The 16,632-nt window shown below is 45.7% G+C and overlaps 1 protein-coding gene and 2 long non-coding RNA genes across 3 annotated transcripts; 1 reads left to right on the forward strand and 2 right to left on the reverse strand.

The window, feature by feature from the left end:
• Window positions 1-1,719: 1,719 nt before the first annotated feature.
• Window positions 1,720-12,282, forward strand: LOC123332189. Its single transcript, XR_006548964.1, has 2 exons — window positions 1,720-2,392; window positions 11,972-12,282. It is a non-coding gene; the product is annotated as an uncharacterized LOC123332189 (long non-coding RNA).
• On the reverse strand, window positions 2,717-3,966 carry LOC123332190. Its single transcript, XR_006548965.2, has 2 exons — window positions 3,676-3,966; window positions 2,717-3,298 (listed from the first exon to the last, which is right to left on the reverse strand). It is a non-coding gene; the product is annotated as an uncharacterized LOC123332190 (long non-coding RNA).
• Window positions 8,638-11,681, reverse strand: LOC123332188 (RING finger protein 225-like). The gene has a single exon (XM_044937880.2). It carries the CDS (start codon window positions 10,701-10,703, stop codon window positions 9,681-9,683), a length of 1,023 nt encoding a protein of 340 aa, XP_044793815.1. The 5' UTR covers window positions 10,704-11,681; the 3' UTR covers window positions 8,638-9,680.
• Window positions 12,283-16,632: the final 4,350 nt, after the last annotated feature.

Raw genomic sequence — 16,632 nt, forward strand, 5'->3', positions numbered from 1 at the left:
ATGAGGAAGCCGCAGTATCAGAAGAGCAAACAGTGTGGTTTCATTGGGCAGGATGACCAGAGGAGTGGGAGCTAGATCCTGGGGGCATGTGAACTTTTGAGGGATTGGCAAGTCACTCTGGGAGGGGAAATCAAAGATTTCTGAGCTCAAAAAACAGGAAAGGACCCTGAAAATCGAAGTTCTCAGAGACAGACAAAAGAGAAGAAATTGAAAAGTCCTGGAAGAGAAGGGAATTGCTTTAAGATTGAAAAGGGGAGAGGGAGAGAAAATGACAAAATACTGAAGAAACATGATAAGATATTTCTGATTTTGAAAGTTCTAACTGACATTAGTCAAGGTGGGCTCATAATAGACAGCAGAGAATGACTGTTTATGATTTGAAGGATACATTTGTGCTGGGAAAAGTGACCTGAATCCCCATTTCACTGTTGCAGAACATGTGATTGGGGGGGGTGGGGGGGATAGGTGTATACTAGGGGACAACAGGATACAGAGGGTTGTGAGGAAGAAAAGGATATTAGGAAGAAAAATACGAAAGTGATGATCCTTCTATGTGCCAGACACAGCACACACATCCTTATAGTATTGACTTAAGGATATGTCATTTAGTCTGCTCCCATGGTTTTATAACTCATTTGTGTTAAAAAAAAAAAAAAAAAAAGACAAGGAGAAATAGATATTGGACTTTGCCAGCTCACGCATTATACAAGTGCAGGTTGATAGGAGAAAGGATGCATAAAATCAACACTTGGACCAAATCCTTTTAAGGGTGATTTAGTTGCTAAGTCATGTCTGACTCTTGTGACCCCATGAATCATAGCCCGCCAGGCTCCTCTGTCCAAAAGTACCAAAGTAGGGAGATGAGGCTTATCTTTTACACTGCACAGCATGCAGGATCTTACTTACCTGACCAGAGACCGAACCTGAATCCCCTGCAGTGGAAGCACAGATCCTCAACCTCTGGACCACCAGAGAAGTCCTACATCAGGCTTTTCTGATGCCATCATCCTCTCGCCACCACCACAGGTGGTGGCTAAGCCATTTCTCCATCACCTGTCACAGTCTACCTTCCAGGAATCAGACCACACTTTCCAGAAGACTTCTCAGAACATGACTGGTGTCCTGGGGTTGGGAAAACTAGTGCTCAGAAAGCCTTACAACTCCTTGGTCCCGAGGCTTGGGTTCCCCATCTCGAATAAACTATCTTGGGAGAACAAGGGAAATTGTGCAGTGACAATAGCACTAAATAATACTCTCACATTTTCATTTTATAATGATGTAATAGTAATATAATACTATCTAAGAGTAATAGCATATATGTATTGAGCATTTCATAAGTACTGGCATCTTCAGCCCTTTACAAAGACGAATTTACTTACTGTTTAAAACCACTAGATTGTATCCAGTTAAAATGAGAAAAAAGAGGACCAGCGAGTTTACTTAACTTGCTCTAGGTCACACAGCTACTGCTGCTGCTGCTAAGTCACTTCAGTCATGTCATGACTCTGTGCGACCCCATAGACGGCAGCCTACTAGGCACCCCCGTCCCTGGGATTCTCCAGGCAAGAACACTGGAGTGGGTTGCCATTTTCTTCTCCAATGCATGAAAGTGAAAAGTGAAAGTGAAGTCGCTCAGTCGTGTCCGACTCTTCAGGACCCCATGGACTGCAGCCTACCAGGCTACTCCGTCCATGGGATTTTCCAGGCAAGAGTACTAGAGTGGGGTGCCATTGCCTTCTCCGAGGTCACACAGCTAGCAAGCAACAAAACTAGGATTTAAACCACAGACAATGTGGTGTTGTCACTCCTGTTCAATCAGAAGCCCAACAAGTTTCTAACTCTCCAATCAGACCTCCAAAGGGATGGGATCTGGGAGTTGGCCAAATACTTTACCTCTCACTGTTTGCCCTGTTCTGTAAATAAATTTCAACAGAAGTTACCTTTAATGCCTCTGGGAGGCACTGATCTATCTTATCTCGATTGAAAATAATTTGGAAATCTACTCCATTTCAGTTCCCTTTTAAAACGCTTCCAGTAATATAATCCCACTTTAAATTTTTTGCTTATTTTAAACAATCTTTTTTTCTTACTCCCAGTTAGAGTTTATAACTCTGTCTTCCCAGGCGGAGAAGAACCAGAGACGCCTAACATCATTAAACCGCCTCTAATTCGGGTTGGAGGACACGTGGCAGGCAGCTGATGCATGTTTGCAGAAGGAATCCAAATCTTCGTGCCTCCCGCGGATCAGCGCTCTATTTGGAACGGGTCGTGGGCCGGGCTTCTAGAAGTCCTCGTAGGCACCTAGCCGGGTAGTGAACCTCGCGTAGGATGCGGGCAACGCCAGTGCGGGGAACCGCGAGGAATTTCCAAAAGGAAACCGAACACACCAAAGGTACTTCCAAGTCGCCATCCGTTGGTGTCCACGTCCCGCTGACCCGCGCGGGAACAACGCGGTGGTGGTGGGGATTGCGAAAGCCGCGGGGGAAATGGGAAAGACGGCGGGAGGCTGGAGCGGGTTTTTGGCTTCTCTGTTATTTTTAGGAATAGATGCGAATGCAGGACTTTGGGACGGGCGCTGGGAGGGGCCGGTGGACATCCAAGAATGGTAACGACGCCACCCGATCAGAGACCTTCAGACTCTGAAATCCGGGCGTCACAAAATCCGGAGAGTAAGGGCTGAAGGAAGACCAGTTTCCATACAAAGGCAAAACAAACAAGCCTTTAAGTCTCTTTACTGAGTGGCTAGGTTGACAGGATACCGCGCCAGCGGCTTCTCGTGCGCTCTTCCAGAGGGTTGGCGACAGCGTTGTTGTGCCTTCTGCTTCACCCGGGCCCGCGCCTGTCCTTCGGGATCGCCAGTGTAGGGGTTGCTGGGCTGGGGATTGGGGTCGGGGGCTGCAAAGAGGTCACGTTTGTGTCGTCCCAGTTGTGCGGGGACCAGCCCGTTGCCCCGGGCGGTCTCGAGTTCTCTTCTTCACCCGAGGCTGCGCGGGTGCGGGCACAGGCCGGCCCCAGGAGGCAGACGCCATCCCACTCGCCCAGGAGCCTCCCCGGAACTTGTCGCGGTGGCTGCCCCGGCCCCGGGTTCCCGCGGAGGGGTGAGCCTCCGCTTTCCGCCCGAGAGTCCTTGAGCTCAGCCACGAACCATCTCCGGCGTCCGCGTTCAAAGGGGGAGAAATCAAGGTAGTCCCCCCGCCTTCCACCGCACGCCAGCCGCCGAGTCTCAGCACAAATCCCTTTACACCTGGGTCCCAGAGCGTGAAATTAATTTGCACGCTGATCGGCTACTCGGAAGTGTCTTTAAAAAAAAAAAAAATTGAACTCTTCTAGCAAATATTTTTAAACAGGACTCTGAGCTGGATCTGCTCGCAGGTCCACACCTGTCGGCGACCAGCGGCTTCGCCCTCAGCTGTCATGGTCGATGACACCCAGAGCTGTCTAACCGGCCAGGTTTTGTTAATTTAACCTGTAGACTTTTCCTGGTTATCCACATAATCCGCCCTCAAATCCCCACGTTGTCACCGAATTTTGATGACTGGCGGGATTTGGAAAAGCACATACTTATTTTGAGGGGCCGAGGGGAGCCCACGGAAAAGCCTTGGGGAGGCGCAGCTTTCATCCCCACCACATTAGGAAAGACCACAAAGCGAGCCAAATTGGGCTGCAAATATTTACCTAACTTTCCTGGGAAGACAAAGTCAACAGAAGCGTGTGAGTGTGTGTGTGTAGAGAGAGAGAAATCGATAGAGACATAGAGAGAATGTCAGAAAGTAGAGCAGCAATCAAATAGTTATTCAAACCATGGCCACTTCCAAAAATCCAAGCATTTGTCCACAATCTCCCAGTTTCTAAGAAACCTGGCGGCCTTTCGTTCATTAAAGTGAGATTAGGGAGAACGACGCATTTCAATAAAAAACGTTGTGAAGTCTAATGGCTTTCAAATCTCGCTGCCCAGTAGAATCACCTGCGGCGCCATTTAAAAATACTGATGCGCCTCCCCTCCCTACGCCCATCCCTACTCCCAGACCAATTAAAGAAACGTCTCTGGGGGCGGGACTGGTGCTTTCGCTTTTTTTTTTTTCTTAAGCGCTCTAGGTAATTCTAACCTGCGGCCGGAGCCGAGAACCTCTGCTAAGGCTCCAATCAGGAAATAAGTTTGTTGTGTGTGAATTTAATAAGAAATTGGCTCTAGGGACAAATCTTCTTGCAGAGTTCAGTTCCAAAGTTTCTTCCGCACAAAAACTATCTACTTCACAACTTGAAGTTAATCCTTCCCCCAAGCTGCAAGTCAGGTGCAATGGTTCTCTACCTCTCAAGTTTGACTGCAAACTACTTTTAAATACACGCACACTAGACATATAAATCCCATCAAAGTATCATTTCCATATGATAAGGAGTTTCATCATTGTGGTCAGAGATAGCTGAGTCATTCAAATACAACCAGACCATGGTTCTTGAGATAATAATTGCTGAAATAAAAGTGTTCTGTTCTTGCAAAGATTAAATGCTTTCACTCCCGTTTATTTTGGAATGTGTGTTTGTAATATTAGGGGTTAGGAGAACTTTTTTGCACATCTTCTCTACGCTCTTTCTTCCCACATCAGCATTTCCCTTCTTCCACCCCATGGAGATGTGGTATTTCTAAACCAAAGATAATCCAATTTTACATGCAAAGACAATTTCTTCTAAGGGAAGTGTGCACATTCTTCCTGAGCTCCTAGGAATATTCTTGGAAATTGAACATTAAACACTCTCATTTCCCTGAATATATTTCAAGAATGATGGTGAATTTATGACAGAAAAAAATTTGCCTCTCGCCTCAGGTATAACTGATGGATAGAAACAATGCTAAGGGTATGTATTACAAAGCTTTCCTTAAATGAACAATGAGAAGAAATCTAGCAAAAGATAGATAAAATATCTCATGATTTCTTTATTCACATAACTCAGAACTAACTAAGATCTGACTGCAGTCATTTCTAATACTCATTTCAGAAATATTTACTGTAGCAAATACTATTCTGCAGACAAACTCACACTATAGCATATACATATTATTTCAAAGAAAGAAGTATGCAGTTTACCTTTAACAAGAATGCAGTTCTATGCCAAAGGCATGAGCATAATTGTCTTTGTATCATAACAGAACTTTAAAATACAAATATTAGCTAACGGGAATTAAGTGATTAAAGAGGATGAGTTGGATCACAGACTAATGGGGGATTACTCAGATACTGAGATTATAAATTTAGCCAGTCTATGAAGGATAATTTATGTAAAGTGGCAAAGACTGAAGAATTAATAAAACAGGGGGTAACAAATAATGAGAAATTTGATAGATATTAACATAAATGTTGTGAGGAAATTTCACTGCAATGTAAACTTATCCCAAACATGTAGGTGCTGCTGGCTTTGGAGTGGATGGTTCAGACATGCTTATAAAGAAGGAAGCCAAAAGGCATCACATCTTGAAATCTTGCAGTGCAGAAAATGATTGGAAATGGAAGCCAAATGTCTTTTAGTTTCTTCAGTGTCTACTTTCACTGACTATATTGCAATTAGAGTTTCATTGTGCTTGAACTGATTTTTATCAAAACTCAAGATGCTTTGGGGGTATATTTTTTCACCTTTGAAAACTCCAGATGAAGTTGGGAAAATCAATTGTTTACGTAAGTCCCCCAGGGTTTCAGGAGTTACTGAGTGGCAGTGTGCGTAAAGGGAGCCAAGGCATCTAACATTTAGTACAGGGTTTCCCATTAAGGCAAGTCAACAGACTAGTTAATTGTCACTTACCAAATACCTAGAGCTGGTTAAGGTTTTTGTGGATAGAGTGAGTGACCAGACAAGTTTTCTTCGCTTGTTTCCATTCTGGTTACAGGAGGTTGAGATAAAGCATATAACAAATGAGACCACTGCAGATAGTAGTATTAAGAAAAAAGAGAAAACTTCAGTAGATATTCCCTTAGGAATAGAGTGGTCAGGGTAGATCTCTCTGTGCTGCTGTGCTTAGTCGCTCAGTCGTGTCCTACTCTTTGTGACCCCATAGACTGTAGCCCACCAGGCTCCTCTGTCCATGGGGATTCTACAGGCAAGAATACTGGAGTGGGTTGCCATGCCCTTCCTCAGTGGATTTCCCAACCCAGGGATCGAACCCAGGTCTCCCGCATTGCGGGCGGATTTTACCAGCTGAGCCACCAGGGAAGCTCTTCTCTGGGGAGGTGATATTGGACCCTTGCAAGCCTGAATGAAGCAAAACTATAGATCCACATAGGGATTGTTTCCAAAGTATTTTCACCTGTATTCCCTCTTTTGTATACAAAGCCTTATATCAATCCTGAAAGGAAAGGAGGGCTGATCCTTTTTGTTCCCATTTTGTAGATGAGGAGCCTGAGACTCAAAGAGGTTAAATGACTTGCCAAGGTCCTTCCAAGAAAAGAGAAAGCCAGTTTTCAAACTCGTAACTCCTGATGATGTTACTGATTTTTAGAATCCAAACCGATGTTCTTTATGGATGTGGACCCTGTTCACCAAATCATATTACATTCATAAGCCAAGTATTTAATCTATCACTCCAAGATGAGTTTCTTTCACTTGAAATTTAGATGCTATTGAAGCCTCACGATAATTCTACCTAATCACAATAATTCTACCTAACAGTCTCAGAATGTAAGCAGAACCTGGACCATGGAAACCACAAGTTCTTGAGCATGTGTGCAGCCCAGACCAGGTCTGGCATTTTGCAGTGACTTTACTGGTGGTTCATACTCAATAGCTAGAGATGTGCTCAGGACTGAGTTACTGAATTTTTATAAGAAAGGAGTCTTCCACTTTAACAGGAGTCCTCCAGATATCTCCTTGGTCACTTCAACAATTACTGCTAAATTCATGCTCTAAGGTGATGGAATTCCAGGACTTTCCAAAGGAGGTGGAAATGATGAAGTTATATCTGCAAAATGAGGAGGGGGGGCACCTGAATGCCAGAAAACCACTTGAAGTTGGAAAAATGTTTTCTATCACCTCATCCTGCCACTCAATTCCTGATAAAGAACTCAGAAATTAGCACTAAAACAAAGCAAAAAAAGTTAGTGAAGAAAAAAAAATCTCCCCATGTTCAGGTACTGAGGTCCTAATTGTATCTACTTGATTTTAAAGTATTCATATTTCTCATTATAAGAGCTTTACATGTATACAGCCTATGAAAGAAGTGCAATGTGGCTTGTATTGTGACTCAAGCAATTCAAAGATCTCTTTCTTATTTATGAGCAATAATTCAGTTTATGTCATTGTTGTACCTTCCTCTCTGGAACACAGATTCAAGCAAGCTGGTCCCCAAGTAACTTTAGACAGACTTCTAGGTTGTCAATTTGAGGGAATGAAATAGCAAACACATGGGCTTGCACACATGTGGGTGTACACTTGGTTACATCCACAAAGCCAAGTTCTGTCACTAGCACTACTATACATATATGTGTAGTTGCACTTGTACAACTGAACATATGTGAATGCTAGAATCTCAGCACTGGAGGCGAACAAAATATAAAAGATAAAAATGAATATAGAAATAAAATAGCACAAGTAACTTGGTGGAGGTAAAAGTAAATTAAAACCAATCTCTGGAATGTGATTGTTCATATTAGGAACCTGAAAACATTTTACAGAAACTGAGAACAAAATCTGACAACAGAGTTTCATTTTAGGGGAGTTTTATAGTACTGGGTGGGTAAAACTTTAAAATACAACAGATCTCACTTGGCCTTCAGGAGTTCCAGTAATTCCATGAAATGTCCTTGTAGTACATTCCCACACGTGAATTATCTCTCTCTCAGCCCTATTCAAAATGCGAAATTAGAATCTGGTTGAGGATATGTGTATTTCAGAAAAAGAAGTGCCGCCCCAATAACATGGAGCCATTTCCCCATGAAATAAGTTTCATGAAAGTAGGTTTTTCTAGAAATGCTTCTTGTTTTTATTGACAGTGCAGACATAAAACACATCATATTGCAATTCCTAAATTGCAGCCCTACCACACTTATCAATGGCCAGTAAATTACTTTACTCTATGATAGATACAAATGCTCCATTCAAGTTCAGTTAATAGAATAGTGTCAGGATATCATGCAGACAGCTTGCATAAATACACGAGGAATAACAGCATACCCTCCGTAGCTTCTGTGGTGTTTAGGCATGAAAACTTTATCTTATTCCAAACTTCAAAAGATGGAATAAAGAATGTTTTCATATAAAACACATTTGGAATAACTGTTGTTTTTTCTTTAAAAAAGCATCGAATCCACCTGCAACATACACTCCAATTCATCTTTTTAGTTACAAAACCGGATAGATATGTATTCTTTTTCATCTAATGTGATGAGAAGTGAACATTTCAGTGATTTCTAACAATATCAAACAGCTACATTCAAAATAATATATATTTGTAATCAAAGGAAGAAAGACTTGGTATTTGATTTATCGGTTTCGTCTTTGGGCAGTATTTTCTTTTTTTATCAGATAATTGAAAGTCAGTTATTTCACAGTATAAAATCTTGAATCAACTACCAACACGCGTTTATTGTATGCCCCTCATTTCGAAATGTATTCGGACTAGAGGTACAGGAGAAATAGTACTGCTTATCAAACAACTTTTCCAGAAATGTTAATGCACAAATTTTTCAGATTTATATACTCTAAAATAAATTATTTTAAAAATGAAATTAAGAAAAAAGGCAGGGGAAGCCTACAGTTTCTATTCTGCGCGAATAGCTTTCAGTATCTTCCAGGTGGGGGCAACAGTAAGTCAGTTTTGAGAAGAGAAGGGAGAACGGGCTCTTGAAGCTCCCTGAGTCCAGTTACTGAAGATGAAATGACTTTCTGGTAGCAACATCGAGAATAAAGCGATCACAAGTTTCCAGGAGGTGGGACTTCTTGGACTCTGTCGGGCCACTAACAGAAGGATCCACCGCCCAGTGCGCTCCACCACCATTCTACTCGAAATAATCTGGAGGCAGATGAGGGCGCGCACGCGCGCTGAGCACCTGCTCAATTGCTCACAGATGCTGGGCGGTTGTTCTTTCCAGCCTCCCCACGCGTGACGCCCCCGAAGGTTGTACATCACTCTCAGCGATCCGGCTCACTCACTCTCCAGGACCTCCAGGGGGGCAGGAAGACCTTTCTCTCACGTTCACATCTCATTCGTTCTTCCTCAGGACAGCTTAGGTCCATTCACAACTGCTGCGGGCTTGCGCGCGCGCGCACCCATACCCTTAAAGAAACGCCCAAGTCACGGCATTCAGAAAACCAGCTTCCAGGCGAGGCGATGGGTGTCCCACTCCTCTTTCCTCCTCTTTTTGCGAATCTTCGCACTCCGGAGAGGGATGATTGTGCATTCTGGCGAGGATGAGGGCGGTGCATGGAGGGGGCTGACCTTGAACAGTCCACGGAGATGTGACACCCCACCAGGATCCCTGCCTCTTCGGTTTCCCTCTCTGGCCCAGCGCGAAGTGGACGGTAAAGGCCAGAGAGGCGGAAAACCGAGGCTCCTCAGTGGCCGGGTGCAGAAGGGGTGCGCGTCCGGGGTCCAAGGGGAGAGGGCGGAGAAGCTCGATCGCACGGGACCAGAGGCCCCCTCCACTAGGGCCACGCGGGGGTAGAGGTGCTCGAGCGAGGCCAAGCGTGCGGCCCCGCTACGTGCCGCTCCTCCGCGCACCGCTAGCCGCTGCCACCGCCCGCGCCCTCGGGCCGCCACCGCCCCCGGCAGAGCCCGAGGCGGCGCCCTCGGGCCGGTACTTGAGCCAGCAGATGATCCAAGTGATGACGACCGAGAAGAGGGCCAGGATGCTGGCCACCGACAGGCAGATGGGCCCCACTGGCGAGGGCGAGGGCGAGCCGGCTGCCGGGGCTGCACCAGGGGGCGCCCCGCCCCCCGGAGGGGCCCCGCCGCCGCCGCCGCCGTAGTGGTTGACGAAGATGAGGCCGGTGAAGAGCAGCACCACCATGGAGAGGAAGGAGAAGACAACGCACACGCAGCCGGCGGTGAGCGCTGCGCGCTTGCAGTTCTGGCAGCTCTCGTAGCTGCCCGGCGCGCGCAGGCCGGCGCGGGCGCTTGGTCCTCCGGCCGCGTCCTCTGAGGACGGCTGCGGCGGCGGTGGGGCAGGGGCCGCGGCGGTCGACGGGGCCGAAGTGGGCGCTGGGCGGCGCGCGGGCAGCGGCGGGAGGCGGTCCTGGGGCAGCGGGTCGTGCGCGGCGCGGAGGGCCAGCGGGAAGGCCTCGGCGAGCTTAGTGTTGTTGGGCAGGCCGTGCACGCGGCTGTCGGGCAGCGGCGTGCGGTGGCGACACACGGGGCAGGCGATGGCGCCGGGCGGGCCGTGCCAGGGTGGCGGGCGCGGCGTGCGCTCAGGCGCGGCGGCGGCGGCGGCGGCGGCGCGGAGCTGCAGCTGGCTCAGGCACTCCTGGCAGAAGGTGTGCAGACACGCCAGCAGCTTGGGCGCGCGCCGGTCTGCGTCGAAGTAGTTGTAGCAGATTTTGCACTCGTAGTCCTCGAGCGGAGGGAGGCCGGGGACCGTCACCGCTGCGCTCCGGGCTCCCGCGTCCCCGCCGTCCCCGGCTCGCGCCGCGGTGCCCCCGGCTCCGGTCGAGCTCCCGGGGCTGCTGGTTGGGTTCCGATCGCCGCAGCCGCCGCCGCCGCGGTCGCTCGCCGGCTCTGCCATGGCATGATCCGCCCCTCATCGGGGGCAAGGTGAGGCGCCTTGCTGCCCCTGAGCCGCCGTCTCGGCTCCAGACTGGGAGGAGGCGCTTCTGCCGCCCCCGTCCGGCTGCTGTCGCCTGGCGGGGGAGGCACCGCTGGCTGGGCCGGGCGGGGGCGCAGTGGCGGCCGCCTCCCCCGCCCCCCCGACTCCCCCGAGGAGGCGCGGGCGTCGCGGTCCCTCCCAGTCCCCGAGAGCCTCTCTGCCCAGTCCCCCTTGGACCTCTCAAAGCGACTTCCCTGGCTGCTTTGGATGTCAGAATTGAGTGTTGAGGGCGGGTGGGGAGTTGGAGGGGGGGCGATGCGGGAATGAAATTTGGGGTGCGGCTGCTTAAGGACCAGAAGCCAGTGCAACACCCTCCTCACATTCGGAGGGGTAGTGGGAAACGTGGTCCTCCTTTTTCCTTCTCCTCTCCCGCTCGCCCCCTCCCCCTACATCCTTGCTGCTCCGTATTTATCCTCCGGAGTCAGGGGATACGACCCTGGAGGAGCCTCCGCTCCCCCCACACCCCCACCCCCCAGGAGCTCACCGGTGATATAATACGGGACCCGCTCTGGGAGAGGAAGCGGCAGACTCCGCGGTGGCGGCAGCTGCGGTTCTTGTCCTTTGTGAAAACCGTCATCTCATTTCTCCGTCCAAGGGCGAAAGCCAGTCATCACCAAACCATTTACACTTTCCGCTTTTATTAGCAAAGCCCAGGCGGCCCTGCAGCGTTCTTCTCAGGGTGGAAGCCGAGAGATGGCATTTTCCTTTTAACCATCTAGAGGAAAATTTGGGAGCTGAAAAGTACGTTTTCCTCCCCTGAAATATTGCTTCCTGAAGGAGGCATGAAGACAGACTCGCTGATTTCCTGACGTTGACCCTTAGGGATGGAGGTCGCTACTTGGTGGCTGTGCATATGTTTACAGCCTGGAGAGGGGAAATGTTATCGGCACAGAGAGGTTCACAGAATTTCAAGGTACAGCTTAAGTCTACCCCTGGCATCACTCCCCACTGTGGTCGACTTAAACTTTTAACACACACATGTAGAGAGCTGAAAACTCCATGAGTAACAGGAGAGGTATCTTCTTAATGTTATTAATTAAAACCAAGGGAAGCCCATGTGAGCAGGTTAGCAAGAAGTAGCACTTCTTGAAGGAACACTCAGGAGGGTACAGGAATGGAGGATGGGCATCTGAGGGGCGATGTTTAGATATTCCTAATAAGAAAGTTCTGTTCCTCTGTTTCTCCAGGTTGGTCCTCACTGTATGAAGAGAAAACCTCCCCAGCCCCAACAGGGAAGGGAAAGGGGAGAGCTCTCTGGGTTCCCATGAGATGAGAATGTTCCCACTTTCTCTCTGGATTCTCTGCAGCAGAAAGCAAGATACCCCAGGGGGTATTTGTGGAAAGGTTGAATGAATGAGAATCAAGCTGAAGGAAGAGAGAAGCTGAAGGAAAGGAAGATACCAACAAACCACCAATGTACAGACCAAAGATGGAATTATCATAAATAACTATCAGGTTTCTATGACACTTGAAAATAAATAGACCTTTTACTCTATGTGAATAGAGAATGTGATTGACATGGTAAGTTTGAGAGACCTTAGGTGAGGCTCATTAAAAACCGTGAGCTTTCCATTTCCTAGTTTCAAATTTTACTTTAAATTAAAAAAAAATTATACTTAAAAAAAACTGTATCATTTTGTGATGGAGGCTGTGACAAGCAGAGAGCAGGGTAATGAACATCGGAAGAAGACCCTAGTCTGGCCTTGGAATAGTACAAAGTTTCACAAACCAACCGATTGTGGACAGAGTTAAGTTCCTGTCCTCGCCTCTCTTTCCCTCCTTTATCTGATTGTGAAAAGCCTCTGAAATAGCATTTAAAGCACAATTTTAAACTGGTTCTTCTAAATACTTTAAGCCCTGAGCAGCCCGAAGCTGAGAAGATAGATAATGCTGCTATAGGGGAGACTTTTCTTTTTAATTTTATGTATTTATAGTTTTGACTGTGCTGGGTCTTTGTTGCTACGAGGGCTTTTCTCTAGTTTCAGAGAGTGGGGACTAGTCTCTCGTTGCGGCCGGCAGGCTTTACTTGTTGTGAAGCAGGGGCTCTAGGTCATGCAGGCTTCAGTAGCTGCAATATGTGGCTCAGTGGTTGCTGCACATGGGGTTTTAGAGCACAGGCTCAAGAGTTGTGGTACACGGGCTTCGTTGTTCCATGGCCTGTGGGATTTTTCCGGATCAAGGATCGAACCCGTGTCTCCTGCACTGGCAGGCAGATTCTTTACCACTGAGCCACCAGGGAAGCCCAAGAAAGAAATTTTTAAACAGGGCATGGGCAGAAGAGAAATGTGGAAACATGAGGGGCTTGTGTGCATTTATGTCCTTGTCCATCCCACCCACCCAGTTCCTAAGACACTGGCAAGCTGCGTGCCAAAGGGGACTGAAAGCGTTCCGAAGATCTACATATTCACATGTGGTGTGCATTTGGACAAAATGTTTAAGATTTCAAAATGTCACTCTATTATGCATTCTCACCACTGAATGAAAGAACTGAGGAATGGAGCATGTGGCTCCACCAGGGTTTCTCAGCCTCAGCTGTTGACATTTTGAGCTGGAGAATTCATTTTGAGGGTGCTGATGTATGCATTGTCAGATGTTTTGCAGCATTTCTGGCCTCCATGCTCTTGATGTTAGTAGCAATCCAGCAGTGACAACCAAAAATGTCCCATCGGGACATAATCACCCCTAGTTGAGGATTTATACAATAGCCACCAGTTTGGTTAAAATGAAACCAAAAGCAGAAACATCTCCCAAGTATTAACTGTGCAAGGAAAGTCATCAGCATTACCAGTCAAAGTAATTAGTTAATAGTTAATGGTCTCCCATAGCTCATGGTCACTTAGATACCACCGCACTCTTTGAGATGTCCAGGCTTGGATTTTGTCAATAATATATTCTGTTGATGGGGTCATAATCAACTGCCAGAATTTGGGTTAACAAGACTGGAATTTACTCTGTATTTGACAAGTTTTTTTTTTTTTAAACCAGCATTTCCAATTATTTTATATCCTAGTAGCAGTCATTCACTTTTAGGACTCCCAAGGTGTGACATGGGGTTTCGATCCGTGGAATGAGAGACTGTTCATGAAGAGTATGAGTTTGCATGACACAGACCACAGGCATCCTGTCTTACAGGCTGTAAAGCCCAGTGCTCACAGTGTTACCCACAGCAGCATGTAGTGAAGTCTGGTCCTTCAAGCAGGAGTTTCCACTGCAGTGAAAGATATGTTGAAAGAGGTCTATGTCAGAAACAAGCAACTCATTTATATTAGGATTTGAATTGACTTTGCAAGAATCCTGCTCGTGCCTTGAATATATTAGACACTCAGTATTTGCTGAGTCATTTTCTTTTTGAGGACCTGAGAAAATGCGAGGCAACAGTGGTTTCAGGTAATCTCCTGTATATATTCCCTCCATATAAATAGAGCCAATATTTAAGTTTTGGGGGCAGCTATTTCACAAAGGACTTAGTGGGGAACAGAGAGTGGGGTTTGACTGCTCTGGGTCTGAATTCGAGATCTGTTCTTCACCTTCTGTATAGCATTGGATTGCTACTTAGCTTCTCTGTGCCTGTTTTCTGAACTGTAAAATGGGCATAAGAACAGTTACCTCCTAAGTCTGTTGTAAAGAGTGAACATGATGTACACAGAACATACACAGAGTTCCCAGCCCCTGTTAATACTGTTTATGGTCAGGAGTTTCTATTCCTAACCTCAATAATTTTCTCAAATGCCCTGTGACAGGCCCAGAGAGTTTGTTTCACCAGTCCAAGGTGACCCAGCCAAAAGAGGTAGAGTGGTCCAACTCTTCCATTATTTCAAAGGTAGAGATACAGGTAGCATCTCCATCAGAAAGACCAGGAGGAGGCCTGACCTGTGAATCTCACCATGCATTATTGATTTGCCAGCTGAAATAAATAAAGCTCTGCATAAAACAGGAGGACAAAGTGAAATTTCATTGGTAATATTGGAAGAATAAATATATAGATGGATAACGCCATTCAGAAGCAAGTAGGGAATGAGTCAATCAAACAGTTGACATTTTCAAATACAAACTGGGTTGATTCAATCTGACATTTATTGAAGTACTATTCTGGAAGGCATTATGGCTATGTGATAAGATAACCTGGCTTCCAGAAAACGAGAGTTTAATAGAGGATATTAAGCTGATGTACAAAACCAGGAGACAGAATAAAGCAGGTCTGTGGTCCAGGGACAAGTCTGGTGAGAATGAGGAGTGAGAAGTTATTTCTGCTGTGGGATGAGGGAAATTTCTGCAGACTCATGGTTAGTGAATTGGGGATTTAAGGAAGAGGCAGAGAAAAAGACTTTCAAGGCAGCAGCAGGGAAAGCGTACATGCTGAAGGCATTGTAAGTAGTCTGCTTCAGCAGTTACTTGCTGTTCAGGAAAGCTCAGAACCATAGTAGCAAGGCTGGACTTAATTTTGTAGACAACTGGACATACCACGTCAGGGTTTGGCAGGAGTACCCATGGGACTGTGGGGTGGACAGGAATTGGAATTGTCTTCATCAAGAGAAAGCATAACAATTAACATAACTTTAGGAGCTAGAACTCTTTGCTGTATATTGTAAAGATAAAACTTTTAAGAGTATTCATGCAATAGAACTATTATATGACCAAACAATTTGACTCCTAAGTATATATCCAAAAAAAAAAAACAAAAACCCCAAACCATTCATTTTAAAAGATACAAGCATTTCAATGTTCATAGCACCATTTTTCACAATTGTCAAGATATGGGAGCAGCCTAAATGTTCATTAACAGATGAATGGATAAAGAAGATGTGGCATATAGAGAGGAGCCTGTGGTCTACAGTCCATGGAGTCGCAGAGTGAGACACAACTGAAGCAACTTAGTTGGCATGCACGCACCCTTGATATGATGTGTTGACAATGGCACTTTCTGTGATATTCCTCTCAAAAATCCATAATCCATCTAATCATGGAATAAAACAGAAAGCAAATCCCAATAGAAGGACATTCTACAAAATAGCTAACCAATACCATTCAGAACTGCGAAGATCATCAAAAAGAGGGGAAGTCTAAGGAATAGTCACAGCCAAAAGGAGCCTAGGTAGACAGAATGACTAAGGTAGTGTGATATCCTGGAGGAGAGACTGGAACCAAAAAAGCGACATTAGGTAAAAAGTGAGAGCATATGGATAAGGCATGGACTTGAGTGAATAATCATGTATCAACATTGGTTAATAAGATAAATGTGGCATATTAATAAAAGATATTAATAATAGGTGGAACAGTGTGGAGTAGATGGGAATTCTCTGTGTTATCTTTGCAGTTTTTCTGTAAATCTAAAACTATTCTGGAATTAAAAGTTTATCTTTTAATGTGATCAATTTATGGGGATTTACAATCACAAGAATTCCCTGGGATAAGGCATATCAGCTCACTATGCGTTTGTTTCATTTCGAGTAAAATCCATTAAGCAAACTTAAAAAAAATGTTCTAGGAAAATATCTGAAAATAAATCAGAAAATATCTGATTTATTGCATTAGGGGATCTTAATACTTATTATAAAAGGCACATGATGCTGATTTTTAAATATGTATAGAAATAGTGCAATTACTTTAAAGAAACTTCAGAAAAGAGAGTTATACCCCCAAACTTTGGCATAACTATTACTATCACTAAATTTATTCTTATAAGCAAATGTTTTTACATATTTGGGGTAATAATGCACGTGACTTGCTTTACTTCAATTTGATTTATTCATTCAAATTACTATTTATGGTGTCTACTATGTGTCAGACAGTGTTTTTGAGGCTGGTGATGTAAAATAGTGAACAAAACAAAATGCTTGTCTTCATGAAG

The sequence above is a fragment of the Bubalus bubalis genome, chromosome 2 (assembly GCF_019923935.1).
Source record: "Bubalus bubalis isolate 160015118507 breed Murrah chromosome 2, NDDB_SH_1, whole genome shotgun sequence".
Taxonomy (NCBI): domain Eukaryota; kingdom Metazoa; phylum Chordata; class Mammalia; order Artiodactyla; family Bovidae; genus Bubalus; species Bubalus bubalis.